The sequence below is a fragment of the Oncorhynchus kisutch genome, linkage group LG6 (assembly GCF_002021735.2).
Source record: "Oncorhynchus kisutch isolate 150728-3 linkage group LG6, Okis_V2, whole genome shotgun sequence".
NCBI classification, from domain to species: Eukaryota; Metazoa; Chordata; class Actinopteri; order Salmoniformes; family Salmonidae; genus Oncorhynchus; species Oncorhynchus kisutch.
The window spans coordinates 67,104,868-67,123,149 of NC_034179.2; the positions used below are offsets into that span (position 1 = coordinate 67,104,868).

Consider the following 18,282-nt stretch of genomic DNA (forward strand, 5'->3'; position numbering starts at 1 on the left):
GAGCGCCGTTAGCTCAGTCATTCCCTCATGCTACAATGCTATCTAAAGTAAGCTAAGCTAGGTCGGCTAGCCTACCATGCACCAAATTCCCACCAGGCTAGGCTAGACAAAAACAATAACTTGGCAACACATTCTGTATCAGCTCTTGATTATGAGGATTTCTCTTGGCTAACGTCTTTACCCAAACAGTTTTATCATATGTGTCCTGTTTATTTTTGCACAGAATTAATTCACAATAAGAATGCATTTCCCCCAGAAATATCTTATTGGAAGATAATAATTAAAATATTTCAATAATATTTAAAATAGCAAATGATTCGTTTGTGTTTCTTTAATACCTCAAAATCTGAAACCAACGGGCTATACAACCTTTGGAGATTCCATGTGTTGCCATATAATAGATGAAACCATCACAACATAATTGTGTGGAAATAATATAAACGACAATAATAATATTACTTATTATTATTCATATTATTAGAATTATTATATCAACTATGCAATAGCAAATTATTCATTTGCCAAGACCAGTAACAGATATTTGGTAGACCAATACATCTCAAACAGTCTCTATTTGCAATATTTCTATATGTTTCTTATCTGAAAGAAATAATTGCACTTTCCATTTACTAGTAACTACATAATCAAAAACACTTAGGCCACATTATAAAAGTTTGTTTTTATTTCAACTATGAAAATAATGTACAATAAATAATTTGAAATTTACTATTAAAGAATCTCAATAAATAAACTAGTTCTAAACCTCATCAACAGGTTCACAACGCCCGTCTCGAGAGAATTTCTAAAAGCAGTTCAACTATCCTTTAGGCTTATATATCTGATAGGCCTAAATTTCCTGAGAATTAAAAGATTGAGCTGCACTGAACAGTTTTGAAACATTAAGGAGACAGTATAGTATTTCACTGTAACTGCCAATTAATACTGTCAGAAAACAAGAAGGCAATAAATACCTGAAATTTGAACAAGGGGAAATCCGTATGTGATTTCGATGGAGTAAACCAAAATTATAATGCCAGGAAAGAACATAATAGCTCCTTTGCTATCTCAGGTTCTATGTTATCTTCAAAATAAACCCAGGAATCTTTTTCATAAGTGTGTTTCAGGACTGTTGCCGAGAAGCATTCATACCATTGTAAGACGTTGGGACATTCTCCTTAATTCGATTGCTCTGCACTATTCTTGTTGTTAGAACTGTAAATGTTGTAAATCTATTGTACAAAGTGTGCTCGTAAATAAGTCAAAGTCTGCCTCGGAGAAATCTACCGGGCTGTCGAGTGAGCTCTGCAAGCTGGGCGATAAAGCGTCAGAAATCTGGAGGCAGGAATCAGCAGAAAAGAAATTCAAATCGGGCAGGGAGGAGGCGTCCTGCTGCTCTGAAAAAGAATGATCCGGGCCAGATGCGCCACCGTTGCCCATTGTTGCGGGGTTATCTGCAGTGGGCGTTGGGAACGGAGTCGACCGCACTGTTGTGTCAGAGACTGATGCGGGCTCCTGGCAGCTCAGCTGGCCCTCCTCAGGCGTGGGCTGGTTATTGTCACTGCTGTTCGTGTAGGAGGCTGCCGAATTACACGTCTCTTCCTCGGACGCAGCCGAGCCCGAGGCTTCCAGTGGCTGGCTCGAGTAAGGCGAGGAAGCATCAGCACCTTCCAGGGGCTCGAACCCGCCGGGGTCGCCCTCTTGGCCTTCCCTGTGGTGTGTCGTTTGTCGCTTGTGCTTCATCCTCCGGTTCTGGAACCACACTTTGACCTGTCTCTCGGTTAGATCCAGAAGGGCAGCTATCTCCACCCGTCGGGGCCGACAGAGATATTTGTTGAAGTGGAACTCCTTCTCCAGCTCCAGTAGCTGCGTGTTGGTGTAGGCAGTCCTCAGCCTCCGGGATCCGCTTCCGCTGTCCAATCCACCCTGCGCCTCTGCAAGAACCCAGACATAGAACATAAATAAGTCCAAAATAGCAAGCTAATAGGGTTGAGGCTAGACATTTGGCACGCAGCTACTGAAAACCATAAAAATGAACGAGGCGTATCAAAATCCCAATAGGCCTACCACACGTGCATTGTTTTCAAATGACTGCAGTGCTTCTCTGATGTCAGTGTATCAGGTTTGCAGAGAACACGCGTTATTCATCTAAGCCCCATATTTTGTTTTGTCCCATTGCCTCCACGTTATGTACTGACATCCAACATGGCTACCCTAAACCTCTAGACATGGTTATGAATATATATCATTAAGACAGCACTGACACTGACTGCGATTAAATCGTTATTCTAGGACAAGATTTGCAATCTGTATCTTGAGAAATGCAACTTTATCAGCAAGAATACACACACACACACACACACACATCCGCATTACGCATAGAATATCTGACACATACAGGCATAACAAAGACTTTGCAATATAGCTAACATATAGCCGATTATGTGTAGGCTATATCAATGTTTATATGCCTGACATCAAATCACGCAATGCAAGATATGGATATGTTACAGTGAAATACAATCGAAAGTTGTGTAATAGATTAGTAATAGGGATTATGACGGGAAATAGCACATGCAAAGCAACACTGCAGCATAATGCAGGTCTCTTTGACTCCTCCGTATTCACACGACACAGAGCAGAATGGCACTCATATTTCAGAAATAAATGCATGGTTCTTGTCCTTTTATTAACGTCAACATGAGAGAAATGCCCTGCAACAATAATTTGAGAAAGATTAGACTTCCATATCTGTTTCTATGAGGCGCAGCAGGATAGACCAACATGCAATGGAACAGTGCAAATAAAGAAAATGGAAAAGAAAATGCAGAACAAATGTATAGCCTTGTCTTTTACATCATGTACCGACCTGTCGGTGATTCAAGTCCTGCAGTGGCGTACCCGGAGGATGCAGGAGAGGGAGAAGAGGAGGCTACCGTGGCATTCCCAGATTTGGGTCCCTTTTTCGAGGATTTCTTCTCTTTCATCCAGGGGAACTCGTGTGTCAGCGGGCCAGCCGCGCTCGCCGGCGGGGCTGGGCCCTGTTGCGGCTGTGGCGTCCGAAGCTGGAGGCCATTGGAGGTTCGCTTTTGGTTCCTCGGTCGCGCCTGGCTGCTTGTGCAGGGACTCAGGCTGGGGATGGTGTGCTCGAAAGGAGGAGGAATTACTGTCGAGTCCTTGATTGATGAAGTTTGAAATGACTCCAGGACAGCGGGAAAAGACGTCAGGCACTCTGCAAGGGAAGGCTGGCTGTTTATGAACCCAATCTCCCTCTCAAATTCAAAATTCATAGCTTATCCTGGTCCACAGACGGACGGCGAGATCAAAACGAGTAAAATAAAAATAAAAACGCGTGATTATTAGCTCCCCGCTATCCCGTATTTTCAGGCTTTAATAATTGTGTATATTGGTGATATTACTAGCGTATGGGGACCTTGGTCTACTAAACTGAAGACTATGGGCGAAATTGCAGCCAATTCCTGGTCACATGACAAGATTCAACCAATGGAAAGCCGGGGCCTGGTGGCTAAAGAAAGCATTATTTTCAACAAATGCTCAAAAATACCATAAGATATTGGTTTGTGTTAGCAGGGGGGTATTATTTTCGAGAAGAAAAAAAAAAGTGTTCGGTTGCCAACTGTCTCACCTCGTTGTTTCGAGTGGGAGGTAATGTGAGGGCCTTCATGTCAAACAATGGAGATTTGCATGCAGAGATTCTGCCTGGACCCTGGTGATGTAATCCAGTCAAATTTGGTTGTTGTTAAGAGCACATATACAATATGGCAAACGGCGTGTTTATACAAAAGAAGCCCATTAATCTTAAAAGTTTGACAAGAGGAGCAGACTTAAGGTAAAAATAACTCCACCCAACCTAGATGGGAGATGTCTCAACAAGAGGCTGAGATTCGCTTGGCAAAATACTGAAAAACGGTTTCCTAGAGCCTAGCATAGTGCAGGTTAGCAGCCTGCATGTTGTAATGGGAGACTGCTATATTTTTGTTTTCATAAATGGAAGCTACAGAGTGACGAGCCAGGTCAGTGTGTGTAAGTGTATAATTATATTATGTTATCTTTCTATAACTGCTAGCTCTTTATCACCTTGCAGGGAGATATGCTACTAAATTATGTATTGTGTGTGTGTGTGTGTGTGTGTGTGTGTGTGTGTGTGTGTGTGTGTGTGTGTGTGTGTGTGTGTGTGTGTGTGTGTGTGTGTGTGTGTGTGTGTGTGTGTGTGTGTGTGTGTGTGTGTGTGTGTGTGTGTGTGTGTGTGTGTGTGTGTGTGTGTGTGTGTGTGTGTGTGTGTGTGTATGTGTGTGTGTGAAATGGTCCTAAAAATATGCAGCCCATCAAGGCCTTCCACTGACTGCTAGCTTGGAGTTTTCTCTCACAGTGTAAAAAATGGACGGCTTGTTTACTGAGCCGACTGACTAAAGTTCACAGCGAGGTCGCGTGTACAACTGGGAATCCTAGCTTCTTAAAAACGAAAAACTTGGTCTGTGTTTACACTACGAATTCGTTGTTATCGATAAGCAAGGACGTAGTATATTGCCTATAGGGCTAGGTTACATGTATTGATTTGAAGTATATTGTAGAAGTTTAACACGGATAGTAGCCTTGCTGCTAGGATATTTTTGGAAACGAAGAATTAGTGGGGGAAAAAAAGAACTGCGGTGATCAATCTTTTCCCAGGCAAAGCGCTTGACAGCAACCAGCCTCAAGAATTCTTCTCTTTCCTTCAAGATCGCAACAAAGAAACGCTCTTTCTATCCCCCAGAATCTAGGCCTACTGATTTTAACGCAAAAGCCAATAATTGAACAACCCAAACGCAGGCCTAATAATTGTTCCCCATTGCGCATAAAACCCTGTTACTGAAATAAGCTTCTGCACTATCTCAAAATAGACGGAAAGGGCCAAGATTGCAGTGCACTATTCAAAACCATTTGACTTTTAAAAACAACGACGGGAGAAATGTGCGTGGGTGTTTGGCCCATTTAAAGCTAAATACAAGGCAGTGAGTAGGCCGCGTTTCTCCCATACATGCAGGCTGTAGAATATGGAAAGGAGGTCAGAAGCACGGGCTCTCTTTGCTTATATTGGAGCTGACTGTGCAAAAACTGGGACAACTGGGGAGTATTTCTCTCCATCAGGAATTGTGTTTCTATTTTTTATGACTATTTGTTTGGACTTTTTATGTGTTTGAGAAGCTCTGCGTTTTTACATGTGGTTTGTTTGTGCCACAAAAATCTTGATGCTTGACAGAACATGGACTTGCAACGTTATTTGTTTATTTCTATATTTATTTATTGGGAATCTGCTCTTTCATATTTGGAGTGTGGTGGGAGTTGGCTCTTTTTACAGTTTTTTTATATATTTTTTACAGTTAAGCAAACAATTCGAAAAACGATTCTTCTCTTTTAACTACTGTTTAACAGACTATTAGCTAGGCTATATGTTGTCTTTTATTATTCATGTTGGGTGATGAGTGTTTTCACACATTAACAATTAGGTGTAAGTTGATTTGATCATTTTAAGACAAGGCAAATGTATTTCGATGTAGAAGCGTAGCATAAACCGTGTATTGTATTACTTATTATTATTCTGTTAGTGTTATTTGTGTTAGTACTGCTATATTGATCAACTTCCTCAGTTGCAGTTAGTTTTAGCAAGAGTATTATTCTTGATGGTTGCCTTTCAATATTTAACAGCATCTTAAAGGGAACTTAATTGCATTTTCAACGATAATGAGTATTTTCGGTAGCAAAGCTATTAAACTATATTTTCTTAGATTTAGGTATAGGCATATTCCAACATCTGTGATCTGCTTATTTGCCAATAAATGTTGATTTCTATTAAAATAAATGTTATTTTCTATACTTTGATTATCTTCATACAGTAGGCCTACTCTCGTTAAAATAGGTTTCGGTATATGAGGCGATCTATGTGTAAATTATGTACTAAACTTTTTGGCAAAGATTGTGTTGCCTTGGACCACGTGACCAACCCAAGCGCATACCCGAGGGCTCTTTCAGTGGTCTGGCACTATAGCACGAGGAAAGATGCTCCCAAGAAGCTGTGTGTGTGTGTGTGTGTGTGTGTGTGTGTGTGTGTGTGTGTGTGTGTGTGTGTGTGTGTGTGTGCGCGCGCGCGTGCGTGCCGCTGAAAGAGAGAGGGGAATAGAGCCAGCGAGGGAGCAATAGAGTTTGTGCACATGTCTACTATACAAATGAATACCTCTGCGTTTTTTAACAACTTTAAAAGTATGGCCCTCGTTTTGCCTCAGGTGAAAACTTGAAATGACCAGATAGAACTGAATAACATAACATTTTATTAAAGAATTGTTCAACAGACAACTCTTAACAATGAAATAAAAGGAGCTACAAAGGACAAAGGAAGTTCTCCAAAAGTGTTTAGCTATATTTCGTCTAATTCTCGACTATGCAGGAACGGTCTGATTCCGTCCTCGCGTCCCCTGTACAAGTCAAGACATTATTTATGTACAAGGGTAACATTAAACTATTTATTTCTAAAATACAATAACTAAAAATTAATTCCTTACAATGACAAGAACACAACGTCTTTATAACAGGTAAATACTAAAAAATTACATTTTTTTCTTGATATAAATACATGGGGGATAAATAATACAAAAAGAAAGTATTTAATCTGGCTATAACAAATAAATATATATTTATGAATGTTCACTTGAACATACATTGAGAAAGACGCTGATTGGAGGTCTTCCGTTTCCGAAATAAGATGTATTTTTTCCTTAACCATCAAAATGTAAACTCTAAGTGCAACAATGATGCCCAGACGAGAAAGCTTTAGTGTAAACCTACACTTCAGCTTGGTTCCCGGACATGCATTTTGTTCAAATATACCCTGTTTCCACGTTAAGTCAAGACATGAGAAAATGTGAGCCTTTCGCATTAGTCTTGGCTAATGTAAGCGAACCCTATCGATTGAAAGAGAGAGAGAGAGAGAGAGAGTAGGGAGAGCGAGAGTGGGGAGTGATAGAAAAGAGAGCGAGAGAGGAGGAAGGAAGGGAGAGAGGGGGAGGAGGGGGCAATGAGCCTATCATAGTTTTCAAAAGAGTTCTCAACTCCTTTTTACCCTGTGACGATGATATAACAACATAACAAATATCTATTTATGTCCTCGTGTGTGTGTTTGTTTGTTTATGGATGTTAGCTAGCATAGCATAGCAATGTGAACCCAAACACCATAAACCCAGTGGGGGTGTAGGCCTACTATTCATCTGTGGCTTCCCTTGAAGCCACAATGTTTGGCGAGGACATGTAAAAAAAAATGTCACTGGACAGTGGGTTAGTGAGACATTTCCAAAGAGAGGTAATATGAATAAGGGAAGTAATCTAAAACAATCCAGTGGTTTGCTTGCACCAATTGAGGAATGCATATTGATGTCAGTCAAGCTTAGCCATTTATGCTGACTGCAGGGAATCAGGCTAAGCATTATTCCTCGTTGACATAACATGTGTTCCATCGAGTCAAAAAGGTCTGACAGTAATACATTTCCCACCTTGTTAGCTGTCCATTAAGCCCAACTATTACTGTTTAATTACTTGTATTCGAGGGAGGGCTCCAATTTCAAGGAAATAAACTGTTAATCAAAACGCAAATTCAAGTGAATGTTACTAATACGCACAATGATAAAGACAACAGAAAATACTTTTTTGGCCATGGCAAGAAACCACTGGATCATATTTTTTGTTCAACCCCATTGCAGCGTCCCATGGGTTAGTTATTTGTAGTTGTAATTTAGTTTTTTCTCCCAAACCTGCTACTACAGATGAGTTAACTTGGGAGCTTCCTGGATTCTACCCTGAGAAGGATGGTGCGCTGCCAACTCTGTGTATGTCGGGTGGGGGTCGCACGGTCCGTGGTGTTGGCTTGCTGACATCTGCGTGGCACCGTTGTAGTCCATGTTCCCAGCCTGGTGGTGTGGTAGATGATTGAGGCCGTACATGGACGGCCCAGAGGTGGGCATCGTCTCCACGTAGTTTCCTCCCACATACACGGGGCTGCCCTGCATGTTGGGAGTCCCATAATTGCCACTGTTACCCTGTAGCCCGTGCGGGTCGTATTCTGGTGCTGTGTTGGCATACTTCTGTTGGGAGGGGCAGTTTTTCATGGGGTTTTGGTAGGCTGAGGACATGGCATATGCGTTTTGATGGGACTTGTTAAAAGATGGCGGGGAGGGGGCGTCGTAGTTGCCTGCCATTGAATGCATGGAGTTCATGAAGCCAGCTGAGGACTGCATGGGTAGGGGTGGGCTTCCGGTTGGAGAGGGCCCCCCTGATGACGAGCCCAGCCCTTTACATTTCTGATCCTTTTTGTACTTCATACGCCGGTTCTGGAACCAAATCTTGATCTGGCGCTCGCTGAGGTTGAGCAAGTTGGCCATTTCCACACGGCGAGGCCTACACAGGTAACGGTTGAAATGGAACTCCTTTTCTAGCTCCACCAGCTGCGCGCTCGTGTATGCGGTGCGCGCTCTCTTGGAGGCTGCGGAACCCGGGGGGCTTTTTTCACCTCCGCTGCTCTCTGCTGGGGTGGGAATGAAATAAAACATAATTACTACACACGGAAATTGAATGCATCATTTCCTAATAAAGCAGAGGCCAGGAAACTAAATGTATCCCCTAGATATGAGTTGTCAACACTTCCTAACTTTGTCATTTATTAAGAGATTCGAGACCCTACATTGACCATGTACGTAAATTGCATCATAGACAAAGCCCACAGCCAGAACTGTAGCCTACTATATTTGAAGGAGCTGCACATTAACTGTTTTCACTTGAATTGTGTCACACATATCTGAGGTTCAATGAATGTACATAAATTGGTGTGTGTGTGTTTGTTTGTCAATATCTTCATATCAATCATCTTTGACCACCTACAGTTTAGATGAAGCATTTCTCTTATCTACAAATAAACAAGAACATTCGGATTTCCAAACGTATCATATCTGTCTGATGAAAGATACACAGTATATGCCAAACACTGCCATGTTCTAATGCAATTGTTTCAAATGCTCATCAATAAAGAGAATGACTGCTTCTATTTTCTGTGAGTCCAATTAATAGAGGTCTCAGTTATCAAATGAATGTGATTATAACTAGAGGGCTTTTCCTAACGACCTAACTCGGGGAAAAAAACAGGCTTTAAATATATAAATAATAAGTTAGGTCATTAGATACAAATCCATGATTATGTATTGTAACTGTGTTGTGGTTAAGCTATCCAGCTTTGAATGTGTATATAACGGGCATGAACAAGGTAACGGGCATTGGGGAGGGGGGAGCGGGGCACACACCGTTAGCTGAACTTGCGCTTGGAGAGCTGTTTTTTTGCTTAGTATTCTGCCTCGACTCTTTCATCCAGGGGAATATCTGCTTGTTGAGGGTGGGGTTGGTAGACAGAGTGTACGTCTTGGGCGCTGATTTGGCGGCCCCACCGCTGCCTCCCGGCTGCTGCGCGGTGGCACTGCTGCTGGTGGCGGTGGCACTGCTGCTGGTGGCGTTGGCGGGGTTGACCGGAGGGGACACCTGGGGTGGTGGTTGGTGTTCAGGTGGCAGGCTGGGCCGCATGCAGCTGCCATTCAGCTCTTTCGTCTTGGCATGCTGCTGGGGAGGAGCGCTGTTGCCACCGAGGGACTGCAGCGAGCAGGCGGACCTCTGGTAGTCGCCTTCGAGGTGAGCCGCGGACTGGAAGGCCGGTTGAGGAGCATCATAGCCAAAGCCGTTGGCCCCTTGGTACGAGTAACCTCCAAAAAGCGTCGAGTTGTCGTAGTAGGTCGTTTTCTGCATTTCCAAAAGTGGAGTTACCGGCTACCAGGGTCCTGATGACCTTCTGGAAGAACATTGGCACCAGATGTCACGTGACGGTCTCTTTCCAAAGGCCTCTTGGAAGCTGACCTGAAAGGTTATAAGAAGCACATAATAAGAGAGGCGCAAAATAAATCCATCTTCTGCCGCTGAAAGGCGCCATGACATGAATAGCGCTTTCCCACAACACGGCTTGCAGATGCCATGTCAGGCCACAGTGCACTGGGCCTACTCTATCTCACTATGAGCAGCACTCCCCCTCTCCCAACTCTCTCTCTCTCTCTCCTTCTCTCCAACACACACATACACACAACTGAACACAAACAACATCCAGGCAGTCACTCTGCACTCGCACATGGGAGCACGAACACGATTGTCTTCAAGATGTTGTCCATGAATAAATAACGAATATAACCTCACAAATATGTGGTGATTGCATTATTTGGGTAGGTATATCCCATTACTTGTGCGTATTGTCCGGATTTTCACAATATAACATTTTGAATAATGTTTCAGCGTTGGCCTTTGTTATTTCTAAGATAATAAAACGTGTTTTTGTTATCATTCTTTTTTCATACATTGAAAGTCGTTTGAATTGCGATAGAGCGATGTGTTCGTTTTCATACGGAAGGTTGTTTGTATTAAAATACTATCCTAACATGTCTTGTGTTATGGTTGTAATAGAAAAGTCTTATTTATTTGCACAATTGAAAGATAAAGACAGAAACGTAAGTAAAGAAGGTGCATTTCGGTGTTAAAAACAAGCTAGGCTATATAGTGGCTTGTATTCTCGTTTGTCTTCATGAATGAAAACGAGCAATATACAATTGGGGATGTTTGGAAAAAAAATGTCTTAAAATGCTGTCTGTAAAATGCTATCTAGCCTGTACAGAAAGCTAGGAATGGGCCTTTGCAATTTTGTTGGGGGGAAATCAGTGCATATGTCGCTGTAGCTCCATTTCCTGCCAGGTTTTCTCAGGTTACACAACATTGTATTTGGGCAACATTAAAACCCAGAAAAAACGGCACTTGAGACTCCGTTGTGAACGTTGTTGCAGGTCCCCATAGAAGGAGGATGAGAGAGCGTCCCGGAAGCTTCAGGCGAGTTTGATTCATAACGGTCGCTCGGCCAAAGAGGACTATAGCCCTAAAAAAAAACTCGAGACCTTATATGTGCTAACTGCTGGGGTGGCCAAGAGGGCAGTGTGCGTGTCCCCTGCCAAGCACCATAACGCACCTGGGATTAATTTCGTTTGGACGCTTGACAACCGAGATAAAACGTTGGAAAAATAGATTTGAAAAGACCGTGGAAGCTTTGAGGAATAGTATTTTTTTGTAGTAGGCAGCCTTCAGTTGGAAAGCCAACTAGCAGGTTCACTTACATATAAGTCAAAACAAAAACACATGCTTTGTGTTTGTGGTTACACTTGGTACTATGATGGCAAATTCCACCAAATAATCTAACAGTGAATATAGTTATATCAATGAAATTGTTCTATTATTAGGCTTTTTGCATAATAATATTGACATATTTTATGTTATTGCCTATTAGTATCTATTATAAATGACCCAATAGCCTATAATTACATAAATGGTAGACGGAAATTTAAATTATATAATCACTAGAAAATCCCTGGACAACAATAAACAATACTATTGCCTAAAAATAAAAAAGACAATCTGAATAATCCAAAGAATAAGCATAATACACGTTTTTAAGGCTAAAATCAAAGATCCATAAAAACAAGATCATTCTTACACATGCTATTCCAAGAAAATACAAAGCCTGTGTTCATAAATAAATAATGAATCTTATTTTATGTATATCCTTTGTGAGACTTATAGCTCATACTAATAATATAGGCCTACCCACTAAAACGACGAACAAAATGGAATATGGAGACATTCTCCAATTTGAATAAAAAATATGTGTAAGAGGTAAGGAATAGGCTAAATGAGATGAGAGCAGGGCTATGTCTGAGAGAAGGAAGGGGATCCTGGGCTACAGCTTTAGGACACCAACTCTCACCACGTCACAAATGTCGCTCATTTATCTTTCCAGTAGACGGCTGGAATCCTAATTATTTTCTCTAAGGAATTGTTCGAGGGAGAGACCGAGAGAAAGAAGGGGGGGAAATGGCTACAGGAATAATATATATTAAATCATATCGCAATGCCATTAAATGGAACACGTAATGTCCTGGCCTGCTTGTAACACTAACACAATAACTAACTTTCCTATAGATTCGCTCTAATACAATTATGGGGTCCAGAGCGAATGGGGGCTGGATAAAACGCGATCCCATCCAAGGACGTCAACAACAACATGGAGACGAGCTAGACACCAGTTTGGATGTCCAATTTGTAGTTTAGCATGGATAAAATTACAAATGGCGCCTGTAATACACACACATAAAGACATTATGTATCGAGACATGTGTTAGCCCATTTACAGATTGAGAAATGGAAATTATTGCATCAAAACAACAAATGAGTAGTGCAATGGTCTCTCATGTCGAGCCGTCTTCATTCGCTCCTTGCCTTCGTTCAATTAAAAACAATAGGCCTTGGACGTCTGAATGGCACGTCAAACGAAAAACACATTATCAAAACATTTAGAAAGATGGCCAGATAGAATAAAAATGGAGATTAGTTTAGCACGGCAGTCCAATAACATGGGGATCCATGCCTCGGTACTAGCTAAAAATAAACGCGTACCCATGTCTGAACATCAAAGCCCACGAAAACAGATAGCCCAAAAATTATTTCACCGTTGCTTTTTAAATAAATATAAGAGGGGCAAATGAATCTGTTGGAGAGAAATTCTAAAGGGAAAAAGGGGGGTGGGGGGTACGGCGTGGAAGGAAGCTTAAAGCATTGTGAACTCTTCTTGAACCGCGATTGGAGTCATATGGTCATAAATCACCGGGACACACTCTCCGCCATTCACAAACTGATAGCCTATTTCAGACCAGCTTACCTTAGCCTCTGACGAAGGAAGCACGGGCAGGCATCATATATTTTTCACATTCGGCCTCGATGCAATCAATAAAACGAGAGCTCTCCGCTTCCCTTCAAAAACTCGCAGCGAATGTAAATCCGCCGGTATCTCGAGGACTGCTGCCCCGAGCCTGAGTCCGGGCGCTCCTGCACGGATCCCCTCGGCTTGGGAAGGGGGGAGACGGTCTGGCATGAAAGATCTGAGGAATGCTAGGGGGCTGCGAATGGACAGGCAGCAAGTGCCTGGCTGCCCTGTCGACTGGTACGCCCTGCTCGCTGATAACAATGGCCTCAGATTTCCCTTTCTCTCACAGCGCAAACCTTAACATCATAATCCGAGCAGAGCCGCGGCTCGTCGCGAAATAACCCCAATGCATTTCCCCCCATGCGTATGTTTCTCTCCGTGGTTATTATCGCTCCTCGGAGCTCTTTCGGTGGGTTATTGTATTGTCAACACAAGGCCTTGGTGCAGCTATTCGGATATAGCGGGGTTGATTTGGAGCGCCAGTCGCGGCTGTTAATCCCCATCAAACAACGTCACCAGTGAAAAATTATGCTAATTGCAGACGTGCTGGACAGGATAGGGGCCTACAAGCGGAGAGACAGCGCTAGTACTTTTTGATGATTCACGTGTTTCCTGGTTAGGTGTCAAGCCATGGTAATATTGTTAAGTATATGAGAGGAGCCTCTGTTTTTCCTCTCCACTGGTGTAGCCTATATTAAATTACCAGGAAGTGGGTTTCCACAGCCGGCTCCCGCTTGGCTCGCGGCAGAAACCGAATTCGCCCTGTATTGTTAATGTTTCAACACATCTCTCCCAACACACACAACTAGTGTAATAACAAATGGATAAAATGAAAAAGGGATGCTGGTGGGGGGCTCAGGGAACAGACAACAGGCGCACTTGAAAAACAAGGGAGGGGTGTAAAAACAAATCAGTAAAAGGGGAAAAAGAAGAGAGAATCTGTGGTATTTAACAGCTAGGACGAGCCGGTGCCACACAAACTTCTTAGAAAAACGTCGATAGCGAGTCCATGTTAAAAATAGAAGAAAGGGCTTCCTGTGTTTTTACTGTAGGTTATGTTGGACTTTAACACCCAACGGAAAGAGAAAAGGAAATCAACAAGAAGAAAAACTGAGAAGGAAACGAGGAGAAATGAAAACACGAAAACACGAAGGCGAAGGTGTTTTACAGGTTTTATATTCTCTCTTCACAAGCTCTCACCATCTCTCCCTCCCTCCCTCTCTCTCCCTCTCTCTCTATTTTTTATTATTCAGGACACTACCCCCTTCGTTTATGGCTACGTAAGATTTATGACTTCTACCACACAGGACTAGCTGTAAACAGCTACTTTAAAAAGATGCATTTCGTGTGGGAACTTGAATAGAGAGGATCACCAACCGTGTAGGAAGAAGGTAGGAGACAAAAATGTAGGTGTCTGCAACTTTATCTGGCTGACATTGTTCTCGATTTGCAACTACTGCTAAATGGACAAATGCAACCCACGTAAAATATTACTAATGAACTAAAAACCCAAACACACTTTTTTTAAATCTACAACTGGTATTTTTTTCACGACTAAGCACATACCGGGAAGAGAAGAGTCTATACCAACATGATTTTTGGGATTACAACATGCCAGTGCTTGTTAGAAGATTGAGGAAGAGTTTTTTCGTTATTTTCATAGGATGACAAGAGATGCATCAGTCTTCCTAAAATATTGGAGTTGACTGAGTCATGGATATACTATTTCAACGGTGGAATATATGGACAGATTTGGGGATCCAAGGTTTTCATTTTTCCTGCATTGCAACCAACATATTACATAAAGAGACTACAAACTCCAATGAGACATTTCGTTGTGGATTTCCTATTTTGTTAATGAAAGGAAAGCTTTTTAGGTGGAAAGTGTTTTGAATGTTGTGTATTGGTTTTTTTCAATGGTAAATGCTTGTGATTGTGGAAATGGATTGAGCAATCGTCTACTGTATTCATATGACAGACCACTTACATTGAAAGACATAGCCTATCTATTTGTTATATATATTGAAAGTGTTCGTTTTCTATTTTGGACAATAGACCTCTGTGCCTATTTGACTATGTGAGTTACCCTACGATTTTAATGCATGGCTAATCTACATAACGCTACACGCCCATACTTTCATCATCCACAATGTTTTTTTTTCTCTCCAGATATTACACTATGGCATTCATTGACTCATCGAAAGAAGAGAGCGCAAGCACACACAAGGACACACACACATGCACCACCATTTTGACAATGATTTTGATTCATCTGTGGTGCTTTATGCATGAGATGTTTTTTTTTTTTAAGCTCAATTTAAAAGATCATACTTATATTCCAACGCCTCAAAAAATATATCACAAGCCATTTTTACAGGCTACATGCATGCCATACTAGAGAAGATTAGAATAAACACTCTTGGCATAGGAAATGTTTACCGATTATGTAAATGTCATATGCAGACTAAATCATCATTGTTGAATGTATGCGATGTATGCATACTTTATTCCAATAAAAACATATTTACTTTCAAATATGTAAAAGTATGTTTTCTTATGTTCAAAAAATCATTTCAATGGGATAATGAAAATATTCATCGAAGAGATTGCATTCAATCGCACATCCGTTTTTCATTCATATTCATAATAACGAGCAAATAATCATTTGCAATGTGTATATACTTGTCATAGGGTGACTTACCGAGATTATGTTGCTTCTTATCACTGGATTTTATGCAAGAATACAGCTTCCTGAAGGCTTGAGGGAACTGCAGAGGAGGGGAAAAAATAGAAAGATGCAATCAAAGGAGGTCATACACAAATCCAATACAGTGCATATGACCTCTTGTCTACAAATCGAACACACAGGCAACCTGAGAGTTTACCACAGGTGACAGATATCGTTAACCTTAAATTATTCCCGTGGAATCACGGAATAAATGCAAAGCCAAAGGATATAATCCAGTGTGTTCTCATGAGCCCATTGTATTGATTTCAATTATCTATCAGATTGCATATCATATTTCTCATTATTTATTTTTGAGATTCCGTAATCTCGCGTAGTAGGCCTACATCTGGAGCAAGTCAATCAATCCACACGACAGTGAGGTTCATGTTGAATAAATAAACAAAAATGTTCCCGCAATGTTAATACATCTAAAAGCAATTGTGTGGATATTGATGTAATCATATTATAATCATCCATAATAGTAGGCTAGTTGTTGCTATGTTGACATTGACTCATTATTATTAATTTAGCTATCAAGGCAGTAGGGATGAAAATATGTTCTAATGACAATCATATTCTAATAGCCTAATAAGAACAACAACAATCATATCCACAGGCTAATAATAAGGAAAATAATAAACACAATAATAAGGAAAATAATAAACACAATAATAAGGAAAACAAATATCCTTATTATAATATAGATAGCTATGAAGGTGGGAAATATCTTACAAAGTCCCAATAAACGGAACAGCTCAACGAATGAAATCGAAAATAAACGAAAGTGTAGCGCCCACTGAGAAACACCGTAAATAAAAGCCCCACCATTATGGGAAAATAATCCCGAAGTCTAGGTAAATGTAGCACTATATCCAGTTTCAGAGTAAAAGTAGACAGAAAAGGGCTTTATCCAGAGACAGGGCTGGAGCAGAAATGAAATCAAATGGCCATGATGGTCTGCATAGTAGCTCTTATTAAAAGTGGAATAAAAACGTTGGACGCTCTCGTTCGCCGGCTCCTGACAGCTACCCCAAACACATAAATCAAAACGAGGATTCCCCGACCTCCCCGACTTTGCGGCCTATAGCGATATAAAGTTATTTATTGCATCCCCGCACTCACGCACAGCATTGGCTCGCTTCCATCCCTGTTGCCCCGGTTTTTACTCCACTGCTACCCTGGTAGTTTTGAAGATTTTCAGCACCGATAGCTCGCTCGACCCGGAGCCCTACTGGACTAACGTAAAGTTACCTACAAAGTGCAGGGTGCTACAGCCCCCGCAGCTAGCAACGCTGCACGCTCAGAACAAAGGGAGGAGGCAGCTACAAGCAGAAGAGCTGATGAGCCAATTTTTTTGGGGTGGAAAAATGTTGAAAGAAGCCAGGGAGCGAGGAAATTCAGAAGAAATGACGACTAACCAAGCACTAATTCAACGAACAACATCCAAAAAGCCTGGCATGTGCAAAGGGCTATTGGAATAACGGAGATAAACAACATAGGGATTTGGCTGGTTCGTTTCTGCACGGGTTGCAACAAAGGGCTCCTGAATAATTTATCAAAATGCATATTAAGTGGATGCACGGGCATTAGGGGGAACGGGGAATGCTGCCTGCTTGGAAAATTTCTATGAAATCTATGCCAATGATCAAATCCCACAGCCCTGTAGCTCCACACTAGAGCCCTGGTACACAAACAGTTTCTGTCCAACTTTATTACCCCCTCCCCCCCTCCCCCTCAACACTCCGTTAGCTGTCCGTTCAACAGCCTGCGTCTGGCCATGGTTCCCTCACACCCTCCGTAGCCATTCGTTTACCGACAAACGGTTCTCCACCATCACAACTTCAACATGTTTATGAACACGAGCTGGGTGCAAAACACGCGAAATTAACAAGCATGCAGCGGGGCTACGTCTCGATGTGACGGATTGGCGTTCGGTTTTCCAAGTGACCTTTGCGTTGAAGAGCAATAACTCACCAGATTAATGATCAATCAACGAAAGAAGTCTACTTTGCAGTCCTCTCTTAATGTATTATATTTATGTATTATAATCCGGGCCTTGCTGTCCAAGGCTTTCAAAGAGGCCGCATTGGCTTCTGGAAGTCAGCGAAACGCCGAAATCCCATTTGTTGTGTAATTACCAGGCAGTTGTTAACAGCAGAGTTAGTGACTGGGCGAAAACACAGCCAGCAAGCAACAATAAGGTCCTTTCCAAATCCAAAATAATGCCCCGGTATCACGCGCTCACGTGATGCGCGTACGTCAACATACTCTGGTTTTGATAGAATTGTGGCTACTCTTCCCCCCTTGTTTGATGCCTCCAAAACAACGGAGAAATATATTTTCCTTCACCTTTTCCGGATTGGTTGCTTCTCTGACTTTTGCACCATGTTGCATGGCACCCCCCCACCCCAAAAATTATATTTTTCTCCCAATCTCTGGGAGGATGTCGTTTTTATTGAGTCCATTCGCCGAATGCAATGAGATCTAACGACCGGCATCCCAAATGGCAAGCAACAAATTGTTCTAAACGAGGAGAATCATGACACATCTTATATTCTCTCCCATTCTGCCGGATGACATGAGATTTTCAACACCACCGACTTAGTGAGCGAGACCAGTGTGGATGCGAGGCCTCTGCCTCCAATCTTTGGGTGATAAAATGGGTTTCTGCACTGCTCACTGG

At 41.9% G+C, this 18,282-nt stretch overlaps 2 protein-coding genes across 10 annotated transcripts in view; both read right to left on the bottom strand.

Annotated features, from left to right (window-relative positions):
* Positions 1-659: 659 nt before the first annotated feature.
* LOC109891896 (homeobox protein Hox-B2a) lies at positions 660-3,491 on the bottom strand. Its single transcript, XM_031827220.1, has 2 exons — positions 2,867-3,491; positions 660-1,931 (listed from the first exon to the last, which is right to left on the bottom strand). The coding sequence occupies exons 1-2, from the start codon at positions 3,285-3,287 to the stop codon at positions 1,207-1,209; spliced, it is 1,146 nt and encodes a 381-aa protein (XP_031683080.1). The 5' UTR covers positions 3,288-3,491; the 3' UTR covers positions 660-1,206.
* Positions 3,492-6,303: 2,812 nt separating this feature from the next.
* LOC109893245 (homeobox protein Hox-B3a) overlaps positions 6,304-18,282 on the bottom strand; it is a 42,253-nt gene continuing 30,274 nt past the window's right edge. For 5 of the 9 annotated variants that reach the window (XM_031827224.1, XM_031827222.1, XM_031827223.1 and 2 more), the window contains 3 exons: positions 15,573-15,639; positions 9,336-9,936; positions 6,304-8,566 (listed from right to left, as the gene is read on the bottom strand). In XM_031827224.1, coding sequence (XP_031683084.1) covers positions 7,803-8,566; positions 9,336-9,828 — 1,257 coding nt within the window. In that variant the 5' untranslated portion in view covers positions 9,829-9,936; positions 15,573-15,639 and the 3' untranslated portion in view covers positions 6,304-7,802. Of the gene's footprint in view, positions 8,567-9,335; positions 9,937-12,826; positions 13,649-15,572; positions 15,640-16,725; positions 17,267-18,282 lie in introns of those variants that run through there. The other 4 variants (XM_031827226.1, XM_031827228.1, XM_031827229.1 and 1 more) reach the window with 4 other exon arrangements.